This window comes from Bos grunniens, chromosome 16 (genome assembly GCF_055505025.1).
Source record: "Bos grunniens cultivar Pamir isolate PY7600 chromosome 16, Bosgru_T2T1.0, whole genome shotgun sequence".
Lineage (NCBI taxonomy): Eukaryota > Metazoa > Chordata > Mammalia > Artiodactyla > Bovidae > Bos > Bos grunniens.
Window position 1 is genome coordinate 10416190 of NC_141180.1, and position 24710 is coordinate 10440899.

At 38.5% G+C, this 24710-nt stretch overlaps 2 protein-coding genes across 13 annotated transcripts in view; one reads left to right on the plus strand and one right to left on the minus strand.

Annotated features, from left to right (window-relative positions):
* The window catches only part of VASH2 (vasohibin 2), a 40979-nt gene extending 34981 nt beyond the window's left edge, over positions 1-5998 (plus strand). For both annotated transcript variants that reach the window (XM_086342353.1, XM_086342352.1), the window contains exon 8: positions 2954-5998. In XM_086342353.1, coding sequence (XP_086198479.1) covers positions 2954-3023 — 70 coding nt within the window. In that variant the 3' untranslated portion in view covers positions 3024-5998. The remainder of the gene's footprint in view (positions 1-2953) is intronic.
* Positions 5999-6255: 257 nt separating this feature from the next.
* Positions 6256-24659, minus strand: ANGEL2 (angel homolog 2). Of its 11 annotated transcripts, none has more exons than XM_086342344.1 (10): positions 24265-24477; positions 21798-22123; positions 20072-20326; positions 16453-16709; positions 15597-15666; positions 13813-14234; positions 12788-12914; positions 12325-12382; positions 10271-10434; positions 6256-8664 (listed from the first exon to the last, which is right to left on the minus strand). In XM_086342344.1, exons 3-10 carry the CDS (start codon positions 20076-20078, stop codon positions 8513-8515), a joined length of 1257 nt encoding a protein of 418 aa, XP_086198470.1. In that variant the 5' UTR covers positions 20079-20326; positions 21798-22123; positions 24265-24477; the 3' UTR covers positions 6256-8512. The 11 variants fall into 11 exon arrangements, with proteins under 11 accessions (XP_086198470.1, XP_086198472.1, XP_086198471.1 ...); XM_086342346.1 differs by having other exon boundaries at positions 24306-24445; XM_086342345.1 differs by lacking the exon at positions 24265-24477 and adding an exon at positions 24093-24186.
* Between the last annotated feature and the right edge of the window lie 51 nt (positions 24660-24710).

Sequence of the window (24710 nt, forward strand, 5' to 3'; positions counted from 1 at the left end):
CTTCAAAGATAAGGTAAAGCCTCTCCTATATACAGAAAAGCAAAAAAACGTCTTCCAGTCAATTCTTAGAATGTTTGTTCATGGTAGCTTGAATTCTGGCTTAGGACTTTGTTAAAAATATCCCATCACAAACATACCACAATGAAATCCTATCAGCCATTTACACGTTAGTAGGAACTAGACTGGCTTCCCTGGTGGCTCAACACTAAAAAGTCTTCCTGCAATGTAGGAGATAAGAGTTCGATCCCTGGGTCGGGAAGATCCCCTGGAGATGGAAATGGCAACCCACTCGTGTTCTTGCCTGGGAAATCCCTGGGACAGAGGAGCCTGGCAGGCTACAGTCCATGGGGTCATAAAGAATAGGACCTAACTTAGATTAAAAACAACAAAGGAGCTAGACCAGAGTTTATTGAGAGGTACAGGATATTCAACAGTGGGGATTCGCAGATGAATTTACTTGATCCCTTCTCTACAGTTGTTTGCAGACTCTGAGGCAGACTCAAGAATTATGAACCTTTGGGATTCTTTAACCTAGTGGACCCCAACCTTTTTGGCACCAGGGAAGTTTCATGGAAGACAGTTTTTCCATGGACTGGGGTGAGGTGGGGATGGTTCAGGCGGTAATGTGAGTGGTGGGGAGCAGCAGATGGTTCCCTGCTGTGTGGCCTGGCTCCTGACAGGAGCTGGGGACCTGCTCCAACGATGTACAGAAGGAAATGGTAGAGCATGTGGAGCAAGGGGTGGTGCATTGTGGGGGCAGTCTAGTCAGAAAATACTTCACAGGGGAAGTGGCATCTGGCTTGGTTAGGGTTCTTGAAGGGATGAGAAGAGACATGCGGGAGGCATTCCAGAAGCCAAGATGCAGAGACAGGAGTGGCCTGACGTCTTCCTCAGATGCTTGGGAGGATGCTCTGTGTGGGGACCAGGAGACTGAGGGTCAGGGTCATTGCATCTTGGTCAAGGTCATCTGCTTTTGATTCTGGAGGAGAATTCTGGTTTCCACCTCTTGCTAACCACGCGACTTTGAGCACGTTTCCTAACTTTCAGGGCCTCTCTTTCTTCCTCTGTCAGATGGATGGTAACAGTATCAGCGCTGTAAGGCCATGGTGGGAATGAATTCACCCATGTAAGCCCCTTAGAACAATGCTTGGTACAGAGTAGGTGCCTAATAAATAAAAGCTATTTATAAAGTGGTGGTTCCTCAGCACCTGGGGGCGTGGGGAACTGGCAGAAGTGCTAAGAAAAGGTTTAGAAAAAGGAGGCCAAAGGGCCCCAAGGCAAAGTGCATCTATTTTTAAGGATGCTGAGAGCAGAACGTGGGAAAGATAAGGGGAGGTTTCAGGAACAGAGAAACTTGAAAAGTGAAAATTCTCTTCCTTGTGGCTGAGAGGCTTCAAGAGGAAGCCAAGAGAGTGGCCAAGAAGTGGCTTCAGAGCAGCTGGCGTCCGAGTGACTCGTGCTTGTGGCCCGTCGCTGCAGTGACCCCAGGAAGCCCTCGTTTCGGGGTCAGTGGGTGGGGTTCGTTCATTCCTTGACCTTCCTTGTCGCCTGTCCTGCCGCGGACTTTGCAGCAGGTGCTGTTGGTCACAGAAATGAGGGAGAGAAAATAGGCGAGTGTGGGTTTATCTGAGCCCGAGAAACGCTAGGAAGCTAGGGTCTTACTAGCTTTCGTCTCACATACGAAGAGCAGCACATTTAGAATTTCAGGAGGAGACGTGTGACTTGGTGTCGAGGAATATGCCAGGATAGGGAGAAAGCTTGTGCAGGAAAGACTCGGAAAAGTGGGGTGAGCTGATTGGTAAGTGCTGCGAGGACCGTGGACCAAGGGGTTCTCTCGTTAAAGCACGAGGAACTGCTTAGCCTTGGGAGGCGGTGGGAGATCTCAGAGCCGCCACGGCTCAGGGCCCAGGTGGTATGCGAGGTCCCAGGGGAGAAGACGGACTCTTAGAGATGGGTTTCTGGACTTCATTTTGGGTGCGGCTGCTTCTCTCAAAGGATTCTGGAGCGCGTGCTTAAACCGCTCTTATTCCACATACTAATAGCTCAACACCATTACTAGCATCATGTCTGAATTAGCTGCTAACTGGTGAGTTAATGGCTTCCCTGATGACTCAGATGGTAAAGAATCTGCCTGCAATGCAGGAGACCCAGGTTCGATCCCTGAGTTGGAAAGATCCCCTGGAGGAGGGAATAGCTACCCACTCATTTTAAAAATGGAGAAAAAAATTGTGAGATAAACCCTGAGAATGCTTAGGCATGATCTTATGTCGGGAATTCTCCTACGAAGTAGCTTTAATGAAGACAGATGATGCACTTCTGAAGGACTTCTTTCCCCAGCTTGAAGTACTTTCTCATATGCCTCCCGTAAATGCTTGAGTGCAGTATCACACTGCAAAGTACATGAGAAAACGTATTACATTTAGGGAAGCGAGGCGATTTGCCTTGGAATGATTTCCCACATGGACATGCTTTTTCAGATGAATTCTGAAAGATTCATCCTAAATTTATACCCTCAAGCCTGGACTAGAGATGGAGAATGTCTAAGAGAACCTGAGTCACCCCAGACATCTGGGAGGCGCTGGGCTTCCCCATGGCACCGAGGAAGCCAAGGTTTCTAGGAGAATTTGGTTCAGGTGCTTGGTTCTGTTGTAGTTGAACTTCAGATTCTTGCAAGGGTTACAGATACGTGTCAGAAGTTACAGTGTGACCAAATTCAGGCTTGAAGTTAAACAAACTCATTCAGCAACCTATACATTTTGTTTTGAACTCTACCTTGAAAACCTATTAAAAGGCTCCTTAAAACCTATAAAGGCAGACTTCAGAACAAGAAGTAGAGCTGGGGGCTAGGACTGGCATGTGGTGGGGGGTGGGGTGGGGTAGAGGGCCCTGACAACAATGCTAAATGATCTTTCTGTACCCCCTCCCCTCCACCCCATCTTTCTTTTACCCGCAGGCCTGCACTGCCTGAGAAGGTGGCTGACGTCAGCACTCTGAACGAAGTGGGCTATCAGATCCGGATTTAGGCCAGCCGTACCGCAGCAACAGGGCTTCTATGGTGCTTCTCTCTGCACTTTACCCAGCATCTTCAGGAGAACTGCAACTATTTATTGAGAACTGGTGAATTTTATTTTTAAGGATTCACTTGGAAGTAGACTCTGAGTGGCTGGTAACAAAAAAAAAAATTCATGAAGGGACAACCATGAAAAGGCTGTGATAGACCCCACTGGGGTTGGACTGTCCTCACTCCAGACAGAAAGGCTAAGACCATAACTGTAGTTTTTTATATTTTCCCATTTACCTACTTTCTTTTACTTGCTTTGAACATTATGCCTCTCTAGTAGTCCATGTTCATGAAGCCTTCCCCCCTCCCACTTTTGATACAGTAAGGTAACTCAATCAGTATTAATGTCTTTTTCAGCAATAACAGAGGCAAAGATTGGTGGGGTTTTTTTTAAGCAGTCAATATTACCTCAGCATCTTGACATCAGATATGCAAACATAATGGTGGGTTGTTTTTTAAGTCTATTTGTATTGTTTCCCCAGTATTTCCCATGGGGATCTCCACAAGGTTTGCAATTTTTTTCCTGGTGCACATGTGATGAGATTTTAGGTATTATATGCAAGTGTTTTACTTAAAGAGCACTGAAATTCTTCTGGCAATATGGGAAATCATTTTCAGGATCTTGGGAGTTACTACTTTCTTAATCTTTCTTACAGCATTCACTGACAGCAGCTTTTGTTCTTTCAAAACAAAACAAAAAAGCACGTTCAGAAGCTAGTCTGTGTTCTGTCACTAACATTTAAACTTTGCAGACTCCAGTGAAAAGCACATGAGGTCATGTATGGTTACACAAATTTAGCAGTATTGCGATTACCTCTGACAATAACACCCTCAGACAGAGGCCGAGAGAATCAGGTTTTGAGAACTAGATAACCTTGCTGTTCACATTTCACCTCAGTTTTAAACTCTGAGTCAGGCCTTGGTTCTGAAGGACTCACTGTTGGTAGGTAGGTAATGTCTTATATTAAGACCAAATACGGCATGATGTGATTCTTTTCCAGTACCGTTTTTAGGTACCACTTCATGATGTTTAGGAACTGGTATTGGAAAATGCAGTGAATTGGAGAAGCAGAACCTTTGTTTTTTAAGTGGAAAAGACTTCGGGTACTGTGTTACAGCTTATAGCGTGATGTTCTCCATGGAGCAGGGGATGAGTATCTGGCCTGCATATGGCAGTTAAAGTGTAACTTCTGCTGCAGACCACACAGAATAACTTGCATACCAAGTCTGTGTGTTATCAAGAGTACAGCTTCTACTTCACTTGTTTGATCTTAGCAACCATGCCAACTTATGCAACCAAAAAGCATATTTTAAGTGAAGTTTGTTAGTCAACAAAAGTGTTATTTCAGTCTTGGGGCCTCCCCCTCTGGCTTTCTTTACCTGAAGGTGATTTTAGGAGTAAAAAAAAAAAAAGAATCTGCTCATTTCAGATTCTTTACCTCTGAGGCGACACGGGAAGGAAAAAGACTCTATCCTTCAGCCAGACTCTATCCTTCAGCCGTGTGCAGCTGAGCTCACTCCCTAACCCTATATCCTAAGAATCGGTATTAATGGAAAGTACTATCCTTGAAAAAAGAAGTCGAATGTCCTTTACATGAAAAAGCACCAAGTAAGTCCAATCTACATCTCAGATTAAAACCGTTAAACACATTCAGGACTTAACCACTTTTAAGAATAGTACTACCAGTAGAATTGAAAATGAGTTATTTTAATCTTCTCAAGACAAACCCATTTGCAGCCTCCTGGCCACATGTACTTAGATGTTTGGAGTAGTCCGTGAATCATTTCATTTTCATCCTAAAATACAGACTGCTCTCTAGATGAAATAAAATCATGTTTATCAATCTGAAAGTTTATTATATCCAATAAGTAGACTACTTATAGTATTGATATACTGCAGTCATTCTAAGGGCTTGGAATAGGATTTTCCAAATATTAAGTACTGTCCAGTCTAAAATATGGAGTGTCAATATTTGCATATCCTTGTCTCCCACAGAGCGGGGGAAGGAATTAGGAATACAACCTGTTTCTAATATGCTGACGTCTAAGCCTTAAAACTGCCAACTGGCTTGAAGATTCAATTAGTAACCTGATTTCTTCCACACTCACTTCTTGATTTTAAGATTCATTTCCCCAAAGCAAGAGTTAGTCAACAGAAACATGAAAATAAGTTAAAATGTTCTTAGTTGTTACTCTATTTTTATTGCCTATGGAATATGTTAGTTTCTAAAAGACACAAGAAAAGTACCAAACTCTTACATTCTAGTGAATTGATAATAAGGTAAGAAAAAAAAAAGACACGATTTACCCCACAGAATTGATTTTAAATCTGGTTATAATTCAAAAGATAAAAATCATGAAATGATTTGAAATCTAGTTTTTAAAAAGTTAATGCAAGAGAAATTTTATGCTTAAGCCATTGTGATAATACATGCAAAGTTTAAATGAATGACAGAAATCTTGATTCTAGACTACATGTTGTGCTGTTTTACATTTTTATTTCAGAAAGTGATATTTAGTATTTTCTATACACTCTGAAATCATGAGCATTTCACTTTTTCTAAGTCAATTATTTCATAAGGATTTTATTAATAGATATTGGTAAATAGAACTTTGGAGATCTTAATTCCGTATTCTTACTATACCCGAGGCTTTTGTAAGCTCTAGTTTTATGTACAACCTTGTACAGTTTTTTTGACATACAATTCAGAATCTTGTTTATTCTCTTGGACTTTGTTCTGGCCAATACATTTTTTTTAGATCTCTTAAGAAAAACTGTGATTGTTTTAGTGGGTATTTTTCTAAGTAAATGAAAACTTGTATAATGGTATTTTAGAGAATGCCAGATAAGTGCATGTTTCAATTTAATGTTTTTCTCATCACTTGTATGTTTATACACAGCATGGGACTTTCAATAAAATCATCCTGGAAACTCAAGGATTGTTTTCCTTCTAAAAATATAAATGGTGTGACTTTTTTTCTTATCCCTCTTATTATATACTTGTTCTAGTAAACTAATTTATCACTCTCACCCTTGTCTTCTTCCACAGTTTTCAGGTTCTGTATTAAATTTATCACTCTATTTTGGTGTATCTTAATTCACTTATTGGCCTCCTTATATTTTGGCATCACCCAAGGCAACAAGTGAGTTTCACAGCTGACTTCATCTACCACAAAACCTTCAGGCACAAATGTACTAGTATGATAATTTATTAGGCAACTTACAGGGACAAAGTGCACATGGCTTGACAAAGTGAATGTTTTTCCAACCCTCTGAATTCTGGATCTCTAACTTAAAGACAATTTCAAACACACCTACTGATATCAAAAGCTAGAGTAAAACCAAAATTTCATTACTGCAATTCTGCAATATATCCCTTTCCATTTAAAACCTGGATAGCACAGCAGGTGAGACAGGGAGATTTGGTTTCAGCAGTTAACCAAATTTAATTGCTTTTGGCAGGTAAATACAAGGCTCCAACAGTTACTAACTCTTCTGATCAAACAAAGTAAAGACAAGTGGACAGTTAATTTTAGTGGAGCTTTTAAAGCCTGTGACAAAGTTACAAAGGACTCCTTGGCCTCCAGTACATATAATAATACTTCATTCTATAAGGTAAAGCAGAAAGCAATTTTATGGGATTAACTCAAAGTGAAACACATGAAAAGGGCCTAAAATCACAATATATTAATCAGGGTACAAAAAATTAAGTTTTCAGAGGTTTTCAGAGATGTTTGTTTATCAAGAATACCTATATATAAAGTTAGTTGTTAATAAATTCATACAACACAACATAGTTATCCATGAATCTTCATTTTTCTTAAATTCATACAACACAACATAGTTATCCATGAATCTTCATTTTTCTTTCCCTAATACTAAAAGGGATAAATATACTATCTGCTGTTATCATTTGCTGATGACAATATCTGCTAATCAGAACATGTAATACTTTGAAAACTGTTACTACAAAATGTGGGAAATCCTATGGTTAATACTGTTAAGTTTAAAAGAAAAAGTGACACAATAAACAGAAGTATTTCTGTAACACTGTAACTTTTACTAGGGAAATCCTTATAACCCACATGCTTTTGGGGGGTATTTATCTGGTTTATTTATTTTTTTAATAATTGTAGTAAATAACTTCAGTAGAAAAAGTCCGAGCTTATAAAGTAACTACTGCTGCTAATTTAAAATGAAGCATTCTATTCAGAAAACCCATTGTAAAAAACTTTTGTAATTCAGTATAATATAAAATTACTTAGTAAAAATGGACATAGTTCTTTGATCCCAATTCTAGAAAAGAGTAAATTTTCACTTAGGTTTTAAAATGTTTGATTCAAACACTCATTAAGAGCCAACTGCAGGATTTTTCAGACCCACTCTTAACCGCTTTATAAAAAAGACCAGCACCATCTCACACTACTGAATCATGATAAAAAAAAGATAAAAACCCAAAACATTACAGAAATGACAACAGTTAAACCACAACAAAACAGTTATCATCAACTATTAAAGAGTGTTAGGTCTCCAAGTTAACATCTCCCCTCTAGAGTTCTGCTGGCTTCCTCTTATTTCTGAGGCAAATAAAAAGAATCTTATAGCTGCCACTTTGTTCCAAATACAAGTTTCCTAATAAAGTAAATTTCTACAGGATTGGTTCAGTAAAGTAAAATCTTTCCTTCAATCCAGAATCTTTTCTTGAAACTAAATTTAAAAAAAAATTACTAGGGAAACTCAAGGCATGACCCCCGCCTCTTGACTCTCTCAGGCATCCTGTGCAGTCCACTACAGGATGGAGAGTGGGCTTGTCCAAAACACCTCATCCTGCTAGTTATGGTGACCTACATCTTCCCAATAAAATGCAGGCACCTTACATGGCTCAGGATGGTAATAAAATGGATTCAGCAATTTGTATAGTTCTAAAAAGCACTGTCAAGCCCCATCAAAGACAAACTAAAATGGTTAGATACTTGGGAACAACCCAATGATTTCTGAGATGAATGAGTTAAGACTCAACAGACATGATACTTGTGATGAAATCAGGCCTTCTGGAAGGGAATGAGTTGTGGTCTGCAAGAACTCAAAGATATTTTGGATCCACTGTAAAGCTTGCTAAAAACACGAAATTCTTTCCTAAGAGGACTAAAGAAGTTGCGCCATATTTAAAAATCACTGTCAACTTTACTGGGATTTAGAATAAATATTTACAACTTTTTTTGCAATAAACAGCATTTAGATCTCACTTGTCAGGAAAATATTTTTTCATTATTAAAAAAGAAAAGTGTAAACGTGTTTCTTCTGTTACCTGTTTCAAACATTTAACATAAACCTCTTCAGAAATTTCATAGCGTAAAAATAAATAAACATGCAAACTCTTAAGAACAACTTTACATTCTTTGGGGAAAAAAAAACCAAACGGGAAAGCAAAGTATATATGTAATCAAGAGTCAGAGTTCAAGTCTGAATTTAGCCAATAAAGGCAAATGATCTGAAGAGTTATTTTCATTTGGAAGTCCATTAACAGTCCATAAGTCTTGTTCTGTAAGAAGTGACAGTCTGGCTAGAAGTTTCAAGCCACCAACCAAAGCAACTTCAGCTCCTACATTAAAAAAGCACATACATATTTAGTGAAATAACAGGTTGTACATTGACCCCAGAAGTCTTTAAAAAAAATGATATGTAACTTGACACTGCCTTGGAAGTCTAATATGAAACAGTTTAAAATCTGGTTAGTTTTTATTGAGTTATAACCTAATTATAACACTCAAACAGCAGTCTCAGATGTTTGTTTTCCTATTTCAGATTTTTTTTTTCAATTTCAAGTTCTACAAATAATCTTTAGAAGAAAATATCAATGTAACACATAAGAATGTTAAGAGTAATTTGAGATTGACAACTACCTAAGAAATTCACCCATCAACTTTTCTATAATTGTATAAAACCGAAAGACTAAGCCACATCTAAGTAGGACATTTATTAAGTGACTGCAGAATAAATTAGTATAATTTGGTCCCAGAGAGTTAGTACCCACAGAAGTGGAGTAAAAGGCTCTTGATGTTAACATTGGAGATGCTGGTCCACGGCACACTCCCGCCATCTAGTGGAGATATATATATATATATATATATATATATATATATATATATAATGACAACTACCAGAACTAAATTATAAATTCAAAGCAACAAGGTTATTTTGTAGAGTTCATCTAGTGGAGAGGAATTGGACATCTCCTGAGTGTTACTAGTAAGGTTATTTTTGGATAGAAAGAAAAAAACAGAAGGGAAAATTGGGAAAGAAAAGTAGCATTGAAAAAAAAAAAAAAGGAAGAGAAAAAAGGAAAATCAGAAAAGACGAAATAGCTGCCCACATTTAGGATCAATTTTCTGAATACTTTTTTGACTCCTGGTTCCCTGGTGTAAAGAATCTGCCTGCAATGCAGGAGACCCAGGTTCACTCCCTGGGTTGGGAAGATCCCCTGGAAAAGGGAACAACAACCCACTCCAGTATTCTTGCCTGGAGAATGCCATGGACGGAAGAGCCTGATGGACTAGTCCATGGGGCTGGTGAAGAGTCAGACACGACTGAGCAACTCCACTTTCACTACTATTAAACCTCCCTTTCTCCTCCACAGTAAATCCTTTGACCAATAGTTAATACCTTGTTGTCAATGAATCATACAAGGAAAAGTGTTTTATTACCTGTGCTTTTTGAAAACACACTGTTCAGACTTCTCTTTCCAGAAAGAGACAATATCCCAGGGTCAACATGACAAAACCGTCAGCTGTTGCAGGACAAGCAAGGCCCTCCAGTGAAGGCGGCACCCCTTAGTAAAATTTAAGTACAAAGCTGTGTGATGCTGCCGCCGCAAGAACAGTAGACTTGTGGTGGATAAAACCAAAAGGCAATATAAAAAGATCTATAAAGGAACTCAGAAGCTGGCTGGGATTGGAGGCTAGAGCTGAGGATGTAATTCACAGGGAATAATTTGCTCTGAGGTATTTCACTGCCTCCATCTTCTGCAAGTGATAAACTGATTTACTCGGGTATAGTACCAATCTGCCAAATATATTACCAATTTAAAAATACTTTTAATTTCTAAATTGAGAACTTCTCATACAGATGTTTGGCTTTCTCAGCTTCAGCCCTGAAGTTTTTAGTTACTGTGTTCTCAAGCAGAATTTAAGATTACACGCATTCTTTACCTGGCTGCTCAGCAACACCTTCCTTTTCAGCAGAATAGAAAATATAATCCACCGTTACAGCACTTCGGGAATGGCAGGTGGTCACTTCTGGGATTCCAGTGTCAGGAAGATAATGTGAATAAACAGATGACAAGCTGAAATGGTGCTGTAAATTTGAAGATAACCTAAATTGAAGGAGAAAAAAGAGTAGCGTCCATCAAGTTTTTAATGATTTTTATAATTCCTCCTACTTAAAGCACCTTTTCACTTAAATTTCCAGACAAAACCAGACATTAGGACAATATTTATTTAAACAGACCATATCACAATTTCACATTTCTTTATTCATGCAGTGATATCCAAAATCCATTAACAGGTATAATATGTGGGGTGGGTGGGGGAGCTCAATAATTAACATACTAATGTGATTTTTTAAATTAATTGTAACATATTTGATAGCCTCCACTTACTAATGAACACATATTCTAAAACAATTTGTAAGTTTTTTGCTGCTTCTAAGAATATTAATGTGGCCTTTAGGAATACTATTTAGAACTTACAGACTTTTGATATCAGAGGGGCCATATTTTTCCATGGTTATCCTTGCTATGGTATGTGAGATAATTTTGTACTGCATCTTAAAACAGCTTCTATATAATGGCTTACATTTACCCCATTCTTTAAATACACATGATGTTTCAGGCAAAAGGTTTAAAAATCATCTCCCATTAACACATCATGAATTTTAAGGATATTTTATGTCATGAAACAAAACAAAATTTAAAAGAAATTTTTTGTTTATCCAACACACATTTATCAAACATCTCCTAAGTCCAAGGCACTATCTCTTCTTAAGCGCTAAGAATACACTGATAAAGATGCCCTGATTTTAAAGAGCTCATAGGTCAATAAGTACAGATAATTGCTTCAAATTGCTCTACTGCCAAGTTTTAGAAACTTTTTATGTCTGAGGACTTATATTTACAATATTATTAAATGTAAAACAGGCCTACTGCCAACTGTTCTTACTACTAACATTTTAGTTTACAGATACAAGTATGCATATAAAGGCACTATTTTAAAGATATAAGTAGCTTTTCTTACACCCTATTTTTATAAAAAGATTTTAGAATTACTCAAAACTAAGTATTTGCTAGTAAGAGTAGCCTTTTTAATTATCTCACTCAGGGAAGTTTCTACTGTGAAAGGTTTAAAATTTTTTAATAAATTTTAATTTAAAAAAATTGCTCCTTTCTTTCTAGTTCTTATAGATATTTTCCCAAAACAAGATATACAAAATATAATAAGACTGAGAAGAAGTCAGATAAAAATGAGAGGTGATTCTGAAATTTAAATGTTAAAAGTCAAAACTATAGAAGAGTCAGACTACGAAATAATCAAGACATTTTGAGAATCTCCTAAGACACAAATGTCCTATTGTATTAAATATATGTTTTTCAATCACAGCCCTAAGCATCCATGATTCTTTAATAAAAAGAAACCCAGGCATCTTTACCTAGCTACCTATGAAGACCTTTCCCTGTAGTTTAAGAGATAAGTTCAGGTAATTATCTTTTCTACAGCCATATTCTTTTTTTGGATCAATTCTCCTATAGATTTATTTTTGAGATTCAGTAAGCAGTTAAAGGAGGCTAAAGATCCTCTTGAAATCTGAAAGATATTTTTCTGTGATCTTCACCTTTGTTTAAATACATAATAGCAATAAATGTTAGTGGGTTCAGGTCCATGGACAAATTGTTTCTATAAACAATGCTTAAGCACCTACTGTATGTCAAACACTGAGTTTTACATGCTTTGTCTCATCTAGTCCTCACATCAACCCAGATTATAAAGAAACTGAACCTTTTAAAAATGTTAAATTTCTTGCTTAAAATCACACAATTAAAGAGCAGCAAAGTTAGTGTTAGAACTCAGGTCTATTTGACTTAAGAGCCAGCGTTCTTCACCAGCACAGAGTATCATCAGCTTTATTTTTTAACCAAGTGATTTTTGAGAAATGATTTCTTTACTCAACTAGAGTCAGCAAATGTCTACTGTTGCTTTCCAGAACTCACTTTTCAGCTGTTACTAGGACCTCTGTTTTGTCCAGCTCTGGTTGTGTCAGGTCACCATCTGTAAGGGCAGAGAGAAGCTTATTAATACTCTCAGTGTCTTGTTTTGTTCTATTTTGCCGTAGAGTACTTTTACTCTAGGAACAGTATTTAAGGCATATCTAGTTTAGATAGATGCCTAGTTAAATGGTTCATCCCAGAATACGTATTATGCAAATACTAATTAGCAAAAATAAAACACAAACATGTTCAAAGCAACATGCAAGTAATTCATGCAAAAGTAATTTTGGAAGTTGATTTTCAAAAAGGTAATCAGAGTTCTTAAAAAAAAAAAAAGTGAACAACCCTATGCTTTTATATATGAATATTCATCTCTGAGATGTTATCCCTTTAAAAATTTAGTTTTATGCCTTCAAAGGGAACACTATTATCAAGAAGACTGCCAAAATGGATTGCAAACACTTACCTGGCTTTTCTACTTTTGGTACCTGCTGTACCTCATACACACAGTTCTGTGAGATACCTAGGTTTGGGGGCCAAATTGGAATAGATAAAATTCTTTGTCCCCGTGAAGACTGTTCCTGGCCAGATACCTAAACAAAATTTCAACAGGTATCTTAGGTAAATAGATTTTAAATTATGTACTGAAAAGTTTATTTCTTAAATAAAAGGAAATCCAAGAATAGTAAGTATTATCCTTTATTCATTATATCATTTGTGCTTGTAAAATTTTGCTCAAATACAGTTCAGAAAACATTATTACTTACATAAAAATGGTAATCTTTTCCTATGCATGTTTTTCTCAAATTTGGAAATCTAAATGATCTATAGCTTTGGACTAATACTGCTCCTCCTTTTTTTTACTACCTGCATTATAGTTCCTGTTATATAAAATACTAAGAAAGATCAACTCTCATAAAATTGTAAACTATCATCCAAAACTCAGTGGCAAGGGCTTACTTTGGTCAAATGTACTAAAGAGGAAATAATCTGAACTAAGCAGAACAGAACAATAAAAATAAAAACATGGGATAAATTATACTCAGCTAAAGAACTGAAATATGTATCCTTATGGAAAGGAAAACTTATATAATAAGCAAATATTAAATTACTGTTTCTCCAACTCTCTTGCCCACACCCGGCATTCAAAACGCTTCTCTGCACCTGTGAGTAGTTCCTTATTTGTGAAGTACTCATGTCTGTCAATGGTTTTATTTTCCTTCTTCGCCCCCATTCTGAATTTTTTGTTGGCTCCTACTTCCTCCAAGCAGAATATTGTCACAAATAGATGGAAAAGTGAATTAAATCCAGTGAATGTAATTACTTATGAGTAGCTATGGATCATCATTGCAGCTTGATAAAGTGAGGGTACTGGTTCATCTGAGGTTTTCAAACAGCTCTGGGATGACTTTACAAGGTAAAGCTCTGTCCTCACTTTACAATGTAGACAGAGACTTACACCCACCTCCTAATAAGAAGGAATGCACTTACCTTTCCTATGGCGAGTCCTTCATAATTCAATTTTCCTTCCTTAATAAAACTATAGAGTGGAGAACCAGGAACAGAATTGAAGTCCCCACACATAACAATGGGGCAGAAGCTGCCGTCTTTCTGATGGGCAACACTGGAAATCTCTGCCAGAAGCATTGCCAGTTGGGTCAGTTTAATGTCACCTCGCCTTGGGTTATACAACAGATGTGTGTTAGCTACACAGATGGCAGGGGAGGCAGCGCTTGGAATCTTGGGTTGCAAGAGCAGCACTAATCCAACATTGTCTCTGTCCAACAGAGGAACATCACGGCGGTAGAATTCCACTGGGTTCACTGATAAGAGTGAAAATTTGGAATGTTTGAAGCAAATGGCACAGCCATCAGGTTTCCTTCCTGTCCGCATCTTGTATTCACAGTGATAACCTGTAAGAAAGAAAAAAATTTTTAACAAAAATGACTGTTTTTTTAATATATATACGAAAGTAATAGAACTGTTTTGCCACACTTGCAAAAAATAATAAATATGGCAAAACAAAATTCTAATTTTTGGACAATGTTTGTCGCTCAGTGAAGTTGCTCAGTTGTGTCCGACTCTTTGCAACCCCATGGACTGTAGCCCACCAGGCTCCTCTGTCCATGGGATTTTCCAGGCAAGAATACTGAAGTGGGTTGCCATTTCCTTCTCCAGGGGATCTTCCCAACCCAGGAATCGAACCCGGGTCTCCCGCATTGCAGGCAGACGCTTTACCGTCTGAGCCGCCAGGGTTAGTGTATTAGTAAGGTAGGATGTTAAAAAGTGTTAGAATCAAAAAAGTCTACTTCTGGGTCAAATAGATTTTTTTTTACCGGCAGACTGCAGTGTTACATACATGTGTTATCACACTCTCATTTCCATCCTAACAAAAGTCAGAGTCAAGGCAAAAACAGCGACCTTATAGTAACCTGTGCCCTCTCTCCCAACCCCAGATCTCTTACCTTTTTGCCTCTAACTCTTTCCTGCTTGATCCACTCCACACACAGCAGTTTCTCTTGCCTCAAGGCACTACAACCTTCTTAGCCATCTCCACTACCTGGAATGCTCCAGCCACCACTTGTTCCCTCACCTCCTTTGGGTCTTTACTCAAAAGTTGCTCTCTCTGGTCATTTTGTTTAAAACTGAAAGCTGACCCATTTCCCCCTTCCTGTGTTTTTCTCCAGAAAACTCTCATTACCTGAGGTACTATTTACTTGTTTGTGCAGTCTATTCTTGGCCTTTCTCCACTAGAATGTATGCTCCGCAAGCACAGAGACCTGTTACCTGTTTTGCTCACTGCTGTATCCCCATTGCCTTCAACAGTGCATGGTGTACAGCAGACACTCAAAAAAATACGTGCTGAATGAATGAATGCAACGTAGGCAGCATTTCTCAAAGAGATGACCTGTTTCTAAAGGTATTCATTCAATTAGGCACCGTGGACATAGGTGTTATAAAATGATGAACTAGATACAATGGTCCCCAATCTCATGGAACTCAGAATCCTAGGAGTCTGGTAGTAGGCAAAGAGACTCCTAGAAAGGCAGCTATGAAGAGATTTTTGCACACTTTTCCATTTATATTAAAATATGTATCAACACAAAAGTACCCATTTGAAATACTTCAATCTTTTCTTGACCTCTTAAAATGAGTATTAAGCTGTTTTTCAAAATTAAGATTTTTAGTCCAAATACACCACACACCTTTGTTAGCAAGCTATGCTTTAATAACTCACTAAGTAAATCTGGCTAAAATAAAAGTTACATATGTACCCAATGATTCCAAACTTGGCCTGATCTCGGTTCCATAATGATCTTCTTGAACTTCTTGCAAACAAAGTACCTTAGAAGAAAAAATGGCTTGAATTAAAACAAAAAAATACAAATATGAATTTTCTGGTGCTTTTGTTTTAAAAATAGGTTTCTAAAATTCTAAAAACCTAATGAAACCTGAAATAATTTTTTCTTTTATAAATCTATCAAATCAATGTCTCCAAATTTGATCAGTCCCCAAAACCATGACCTTTACTCACATGAATCCCTCTTATTATCCAAAACTGGTATTTCTCAAAGGAAATATTTATAATTTATATGCTGGAAATTTTTCCTGAATTTACAAGTTCATTCATACTAAATCCTTCTAGTCTTTTGAATATTATCATCAAAATTAATTTTTGCATGAATTATTAAAATTTTCAATCAAAGGGAAGTATTTACTGAATACTTAATATGGTACCAGTCCCTGTCTCAAAACTGATTGATACTTAAAGCTTTTTGAATCTTTTCTGAAAAGTTATATAATCATTTATATCAACAACCATTAGCAAGTTATGCCTCCAAAGTTATAATACCCTATTCAAAGCTGTTTCATCATCTTAGCTATTAAAAAAAATTTTTTTTTAGCCACACTGTGGCTTGTGGGATCTTAGTTCCCCGACTAGGAATGGAACTCGAGCCTTGGGCAGTGTTAAGCACAGAGTTCTAGCTGCTGGACTGCTAGGGAATTCACCTGTAACTATATAGGCCTTCCCTTCTTACTTCACAAACAAAAGGGATAAAAAACCATTTAGTTCAGAAATGAATCCAACTTTTCCTTAGGTGAAGAATTCTGATGATATTTTACACTTACATCTGCATCAAAGTGTTTAATTTCTTTCAGAATATTGGGAAACCTAAAACTCCAGTGTAATACTGGCCGCCGGCAGTGTTTATAAAGGTGTGAATTGTCTTCCAGTAAATCCTGTGAAAGTATATTATAGGACATCACTGAAAACTCAAACTTGTTCTCACTGTCTTCACATATGGGGTCAACATTTTCGTCTCCTAGGATCTTCGTGTTTTCTTTATTATGGTTACATATATATTCCCAATGCCGTTGTATTGTGCCTGTTAAAATATATTAGACAAAATACAAAGAATTAATAAAAAACAGATCATATATTTTCCTGCACGTAAGTATTTTTTGCCTTTTAAAAATTCTTATAAGCGATGAACAGAATGTTTTCCCCTAGAAAATGGTACTGTAGCACCTCATGACTAGAAGTGGTCATCAAATTGTTTACAAAGACCGTGGAATGATACACTGCCTGATCCAAGAGGCACAAAACATGTTTAAGAGGGTTCAGGAAGTCATTCTGGAGGCTCTGAGCGTGTGTCAACAAAGCTAAGACTACACAGGTCATGGCTTCTCACTTCCCCATGATTATGGCATGGATTTGCCAGACATGCTCAGCAACTTCATAGCCAGGACAATATACTTGTATGGCACAGCTGGTCTTTCAACAAGATAATTTCATATTGTATTTTATCACCTACTAGTATGACAAGATCATCAAATGCTTAACTATGTTCCTGAGACAATTCATCTGAGAAATCTGGTTTAGACGTGAATGAAGGGTATATAATGACAGTAAATGGAAGCAGTATTTACAGAAGACTGCTAATGAAATAAACAAAAGAAATATTTTTAATGCACGCCAAAGCAAAAATTAAATGTAACATAGCTATACAATGCTAGTAAATGCTAATCCTGATTGACAAACCTAGCATGCAACAATCAGGAATGTGTGACAGTTTATATTCTGCAAAGACACCGTGTACACTGAAAAAGTATTGAGAACAGGAGGAAATAGCAAGAGATTCTGAAATTATAAGCAGTCTTTGATTTAGACATGATTACTTAAAAAAATACATACACACACACGTATGTATCTATAGATACATAAACACAGTACCATATATATGTATAAAGACTCATACACAACACACATACTCCTTCGATCTTCCTCTCCCCATCAATAAAGAGGATACTCTTACTGTCATGAAAGTCATAAAGACAAATGTGGAACTTTTTAGAGAATCTATAAGCTTAAAAGAAGGGAAAACAAGAAATAGGATGAATTTGGGAAACAAAAAGATTTGAAGATGGACTTTCAAGCACAATTACATGATATGAGAAAATCTCAGCCCTAGAATATCTCCCTTTTCCTGTAAGGCTTTCATTTCACTGATTCAGAATCCCTAAATTTCTCCAATTAAAAATTAAATAAAAAATAAATTGAGGAAGAGTATTCTAAACATGGGGGGGAAAGACTACAAGGAAATATACCACTATTTTTAAGAGTAATTATCTCTGATATGAAGGACTGTGAAAGATTTTTCCAAATCTTCTGTAATTATATATTTACAGAGTATCAACACATTCTAGAGGGGTGGGGGAACTAGCTGCAGGCAGTCAAAAGGTACAAACTTTCAGTTATAAAATAAATAAGTAACAGGGATGTGATGTACAACATGGTAAATTTAATTAACACTGTAGCATGTTCTATATGAAGGTTGTTAAGAGAGTAAATTCTAAAAGCTCACATTACATACAAAATATTTATTTCCCCTTTCTTTTGTGTCTCTTTGGGATGATGAAGTTCACAAAACTTATTGTGGTAATCCTTCCATGGTGTAGTAAGGTAAATCATTATGCTGTTCACCTTAAACTTAGACTGTGCTGGTAATGTCAGTTATATCTCAAAAAAGGTGAAAGAAAAAAAGTATCAGTACACTCTAGAAATGTCAATGAAGTAAAAATTTTAAGTGACTTTAATCAGATTTCATCCCTCAAAATCTAAAAGCTGATATCTGCTGCACTGAAGGAATAGGAATTCTGACCAGAGGACAGAAGAGGAAGGCAATTTTTATGAATAGCGAGGTCTGAGTGGAACAGGGGAGTTGGAATTATGATACCAAAGGTACTAGGAGCCTGAGGAGAAAGGTAAAAACTGATGAAGGAAAGAAAACCAAAGTAACAAAAGCATTCAACTATCACATAATTTAGCTCAGTGCTTGTCCTATGCCCAGGAAAGAGAAGGAAACTATCCCTTATCCTTCACTGAATATGGAGAATCCTACTCCTAAAGGCCTTTATTTTGGGGGGCTTCAAAATCACTGCAGATGGTGACTGCAGCCATGAAATTAAAAGACGCTAACTCATTAGAAAGAAAGTTATGACCAACCTAGATAGCATATTCAAAAGCAGAGACATTACTTTGTCAACAAAGGTCCGTCTAGTCAAGGCTTTGGTTTTTCCAGTAGTCATGTATACATGACTAGCTATGACTAGTCATAGCTCACACAAAATGTTAGCTATGGATGTGAGAATTGGACTAGAAAGAAAGTTGAGCACAGAAGAATTGATGCTTTTGAACTATGGTGTTGGAGAAGACTCTTGAGAGTCCCTTGGAATGCAAGGAGATCCAACCAGTCCATCCTAAAGGAGATCAGTCCTGGGTGTTCATTGGAAAGACTGATGTTGAAGCTGAAACTCCAATACTTTGGCTTCCTGATGCAAAGAGCTGACTCAATGGAAAAGACCCTGATGCTGGGAAAGATTGAGGGCAGAAGGAGAAGGGGACGACAGAGGATGGATGAGATGGTTGGATGGCATCACTGATTCAATGGACATGAGTTTGGGTGAACTCTGGGAGTTGGTGATGGACAGGGAGGCCTGGCGTGCTGCAGTCCATGGTGTCACAAACAGTTGGACACGACTGAGCAACTGAACTGAACCCCTAAAGGCCAGAACTAAAGCTACTGATACTGACTCTGCACAGCTACTCTGAAATTTATAACATAGTTTCTATGAGGAAAACAGAAGTGATTCTTAAGAACTGATTATCGAGAACATAATTCCCTCATAAATTAGGGACTGTCTATGGTTTTAGTCACAAATCATTAAATCTTTTTATGTAAATGAGATGGAGAGGGTTCTAGTCATACAACAAAATGTTAGCTATCATCACAAACTTACAGCACTACCCTGGTGGGACCGCTGCATTAAATTCATTCATGCTTTCTTATAAAATATGTATATGTAATGGCATATAAAAGCATAAGATTTGTATAGTCCTGGCAATTAAGAGTTTAAACCAACTCTTTCGGCAATTCCACTTTTTAAAATAACCAAGACCACAAGATGATCAAATCAATACAGTAGCTTTCAGACTTCTACAGTCTGTATAACTCTTTGGTATTATTTTTCATGTCCTGACCATTAACCCCTGGTAGGCTGGGACTGGGGCTGGGATGATGGGGTAAACACATTTCATTCTGACCACATTTGCTTTGAATAAACATACAGAAATTTGTTCGAATGCTAGGGTTCCATAGAAGACAATTTGAAAACTACTGAGAGAGTGGACAGTCTCTGGCTTTCACAGACTTCACAACATAAATTCACACTACAAAAGTTTATATACCTTCCATGTCAGGAGGAACAAGGTGGTCACAGCAGAGAAGACAGATGAGTCAAAAAAAGCAAGCAATTAGGCCTGATTGGGTTTCTAGGGTGCCTAATTAAAAGGTCATAATTGGGTCACACAAATCCTTCAAATACCACTTTATAGTGACAGGCAAGTTAGCAATGCTGTTCTCTTGATTGAAAAGTAGTATTAGTGAAATATCAGAAGTCACAAATATGGCTTAACGAAGAGCATTTTCCTTATTCACAAAACCTAGGAAGAACGGACATATAGAGAGTCAGGTTGCAATCAAAGTTTATCGGTCTGTAAATGTAATTCCCCATCCATTTAAGGGAAAACAACACCACCAGGATTTTCTGAGTACCTACTATGAAGCCAACAATGTGTTAGGCACGTTGAATATGTCTCACTCCATCCTCCACAGGCTTTCAAAGCAGGCATTATTTCACACTAGGAAACCAAGGAGCAGAGAGGTTTGTAACCTGTCCAGACTCACACAGTTAGTGGTGGAGCAGAATGAGAGCAGGAGCGTTTCCTAAGCCCATGCCTGGGGTCACTAGGCCACCTCTCTACCTGAGAGCCCACCAGATTTACAAGAGGCCAAACAGAAGAGGAGTGTGTCAACCTGATGAACAATGAATACGTGAACGAGCAGCCATCTCACGTCCTCATACAGCCTCAGATGATGGGTTGTTTTTAGGAACCTAATTTTAATGATTCTAAATGTACCTTGCAATCACTCAAATACTTGTTTACAGATACACTGATGGTTAAGCGCTATACAAATAGATTTCCACTTCTTCTGAGTAATTAGAATTTCTACTTAAATGTGTAGTAGAAGTCCTACTTAGAAGAGTTCTAACTAATCTAGCTCTTACTCCCAGGTGAGACTCCCTCTGAACGCCTTTCTTTGACAAACATGTCCGCTCCCTGCAAATTAACACCCACACAGCCTATTTCCAAGTATCTTCAGAGGAATGATCTTCATCGACAACTGTAGCTCAGTAAGAATGACAATTCCAAATTTACTTAGACTACTCGTGTATCCTTTTGGAGGGGGGCAGGGCTGGAAGCACAGAGAGTCTGGTGAATTGTTGAGAGTAAAAAGAACAGGAGAAAAATAGAAATAACCAAGATAGCTAGAAAAAACTGTCTCAAAGTTGAATAAGATGTGGTTAAAAGATAAACTTCCCAAAGACTCTTGATTATGTCTAAAGACCCATCATGAAAAATATAAATTTAATAAGCTAAAATTTGATTCTGTAAGAAAATATTTTTCACCTATGATTGTTTCTATTTAAGGAAATTTTTTTGTCTTATAATGCTAACATTAAAAATGAAAACATAATGTTTTTTAATATATCTGTGGAATCTCAAGAATACATGTTATCAATTTCTAAGAAATCTAAGAACTGTTGTTTCAAAAACAGTGAATTTTAAAATTATTCTTAATGTTTCCATCTGGTTCTCCATTGTTTTCCAACTTTATATGAAGAGTAACTTTCATTTTTACTGCCAGAAATACACAATTAATTGAAGATTTTTTTTAAGACTTAATTAAAAAAAAATAATTTCTGTTTTCCTAACAGAAAAGTACTGGTTAAAAATAAACACCAAACACCTCTAAAACCTGCAGGAGGTTTTCTTAAGGATTAAATATGAAAAGTTTCAATTACGCTATGGCTTATGTCTATTTCTGCACCAAGATAAATGTCACCTTTACCTTGGTGTTTTCTTCGTTTTGATGAAGGCTCATCTCCCTCAGAGTTCATGATGTAACTAGAGAGATGAAACAAGGAAGTCTGGCTCAGGCTGTCAGGTCTCCAGTTCCAGTACTGAAACGGAGCTCTAGACTCAAACAAACCAGGTGGTCTCCAATTTAGTGAGAAATGCCTACTACTGAAGTACGGGTAAGGGGCGCGAGAGTAATGTCCAGGCCACCTCATACAACTAGAAATGTGTCTGTTCCAGCAACACTTTTGCAGATTCTCCCACGGTGTAGTCCAGTCTCTGCCCAGACTCTTCTGGTGGTGGGGTAACATGGGGTATCTAAAAGAAATAAATACACTCCTTGAGGCACCACTTTTTGTTCAGCTATATAGCACACAGAATCTAAATCTGTTTCCTCAAGGGAAGGTAATGTCTAATATTTAAAATCTGACTTCTCAATCTGAAGGATTTCACTGCTCGTGGCAATACCTCAAAACGCTCCCTCAACTATGAATGGTATTCTAAACACTTAACAGAGAATCCACCAGCCTCCCCAAGTACCAGCTAAACTTCTAAAAGTCCACACAATTCAGCTGAGAGATAAACCAATCACCAAACTGTATTGAGTAGCTTTCTAGCATCTAATAAAACCTAATGGACAAATAAAACCCACAGCACACATAATACTTAAATGTAGAACACATAAGCTGACTATAATAAAAGTGAATCTCTCTAACCTGGGTTTGGAGTAAAAATATGTTTCTGAACAACTTTTTTATACCAAAGTTTTATTTTCCAAACATCTTTATAGCTAAGAAAACAAAAGCCTATCACTACTTCATGAAACTACCTACCTCTCCTGGTAATCAGTACATAATTTATTTTTCCATGCTACTTTTTTCTCTTTTAAGCTTGCTCCTCCTTGAGGGAAATGAAAAAGACTAGAAATTCACCAACACTCCAAACCCAACAGCACCAATTATCTGATACCAATTATATGATAGGCTGTATCATGAAAAATGTCTCTGAAATAGTGTTATCATTATTTTGAATAGATATATTGCTCGCAGGCTCTCTTATGAAACAATGCAACTCAAGCACTAAAACGCTATTCTGGCAAATAGCTACAATTCTGAGAGACTCCTCCTGTCCTCCAGAATTCATTAAAGCTGTATTTCCAAGTCAGTGTCAATAATGTCCACTTTCATCACCAAGGGAATTTTGTTTAAATTGTATTTACTGTTATTTGACCTTTATATATTTGTTTCAACAGCATTTACATTTTTATATAAATTTATTGAGCAGTTTACCCTTTCTCAAATTGCTCTCTAACCTCAACATAATTGTAAACTTTTAAAGACATGACATGGGTAAGTCTATCCTGTTTTGTGACAAGTCTGAAAGCCATAGAGATTTGGAGAAAAGCCATAGACCTTCTACCCCAATAAGCTACCGTATTCTAATATAATACTTGTACTACAAAACGTATTCGCTGTATTTGTAGTTACTTATACAGACTTTTTATTTTCTCTTAAATTGATGGGCTCCTTTGGGGCCAGAGCACCCTAATTCCTTTTAATCTGGGTCTCTTCCCAAGTGCCTAGCACAGTGCGTGGCACACAGCTGGTACTCAGGAAACGCTGCCTACGGAACAGCAAAGTCCCCAAACTACAGGAGTCAAAACCTGATCCCCGTAACTGATGTAAAAACTAAGAGGGTGCTGTATTTCCCACGTGTGATAATACACCAGTCAGTTTCATATGGTACACAATTAAATAATACCAAGCATTTATTTTAAAGTGTATTAGAAAAAAAAATCAGTATATAAAAGCCAGCAACTCGTGGATACTACTTAGAAAGGCGCTAATGTGGGCAGCACCTCTTGAAGTGCTTTTTATTCGATAAGTCGATTTCACAAGTAAATTATCTGGTAATATCGATGTGGAACGAGAATTTGGTAATCATCGTAAAAGGTTGGGATCCCAGAGTCGGGGAGGGGAAAAGTTTGCGAGGCATCCACACACCAACAGAGCAGCCCCCGGGCGTGTGCACAAGGCGCGCGCCTCCCTCGGGGTCAGGCCGCCCCGAACCCATGGCGAACGGCGGCCTCGCTAACTGACCCGCAGCTGCCCGCCCGGGGCTCTGCGGGGCTGGGGCAGGAGGCCGGGGACCCGGAGGCTCGGGCTGGGTTACGGGAAGTGAGCCGGGGCTCCGAGGCCAGCCCGGCCCGGGGAAGCACGAGCCCGGCCCTCGGCCGACGCGTTCGGCGCCTCGGGCCCGCGCTGTGCGGGCCGCGCGCCGGGTTTACCTATCCCTCAGGGTCTCCAGAGGTCTGTCCCGGCGGCATCGCGGCCCGGACCCTCTTCCTCTTCCAACCCCGACACCCCAGCCCGCCCCGCCCCGGTTCCCCTGGGCCGCTCGCTCCCGCCCCCGGGCCGCCCGCCCCTCCCTCTTCCCTCCCGCCACCCAGCCCTACTGACCGGCCTCTGCCCACCACACAGCGGCCGTAGCCCCTCCTCACACAGCGCCACGCTTCCATCTTTACACTCCGCGGCCTTCCAGTTCCCGGCTCCCGGTCACAACGTCCACCTCCACGGCCGATTTGGCGGCGTCAAGCACCGGGGGCTCCCCATCACTAGACGCGGGGCCGCGAGGCCCGACTGCAAAGCATGCCGGGAAGTTCGATCTTGCCCGCCGCCAAGTCCCCATCTTGCGCTGCAAAAGTCAGCGAATTGTCTCGGCGCCAAATTGTGTTCAAGAGGCATGCGCTGAGACTGTGAAGCCGGCGCAGCCATTTGTGAGTAGGGCGAAACAGCCGATTTAGGTCTTAAAGAGACAGGAAATTAACTAAGAGCTGAACAGCTTGATTAAAGATGATGGGAAGGTTCACTGCAGTTGGGTTTCCCAGGTGGCGCTAATAGTGAAG

Bases quoted from the DNA above. Each gene is read 5' to 3' on its own strand.
- ANGEL2 (XM_086342343.1), bottom strand. From the start codon at position 24,323: ATGGAAGCGTGGCGCTGTGTGAGGAGGGGCTACGGCCGCTGTGTGGTG. The intron at 12,383-12,787 runs GTAAGTGTTTGC...CTGCCCTTACAG, and splicing joins ACCAAAAGTAGAAAAGCCAG to ATGGTGACCTGACACAACCA. The intron at 8,665-10,270 runs GTAAAGAATGCG...TTTTTAATGTAG, and splicing joins AGGTGTTGCTGAGCAGCCAG to GAGCTGAAGTTGCTTTGGTT.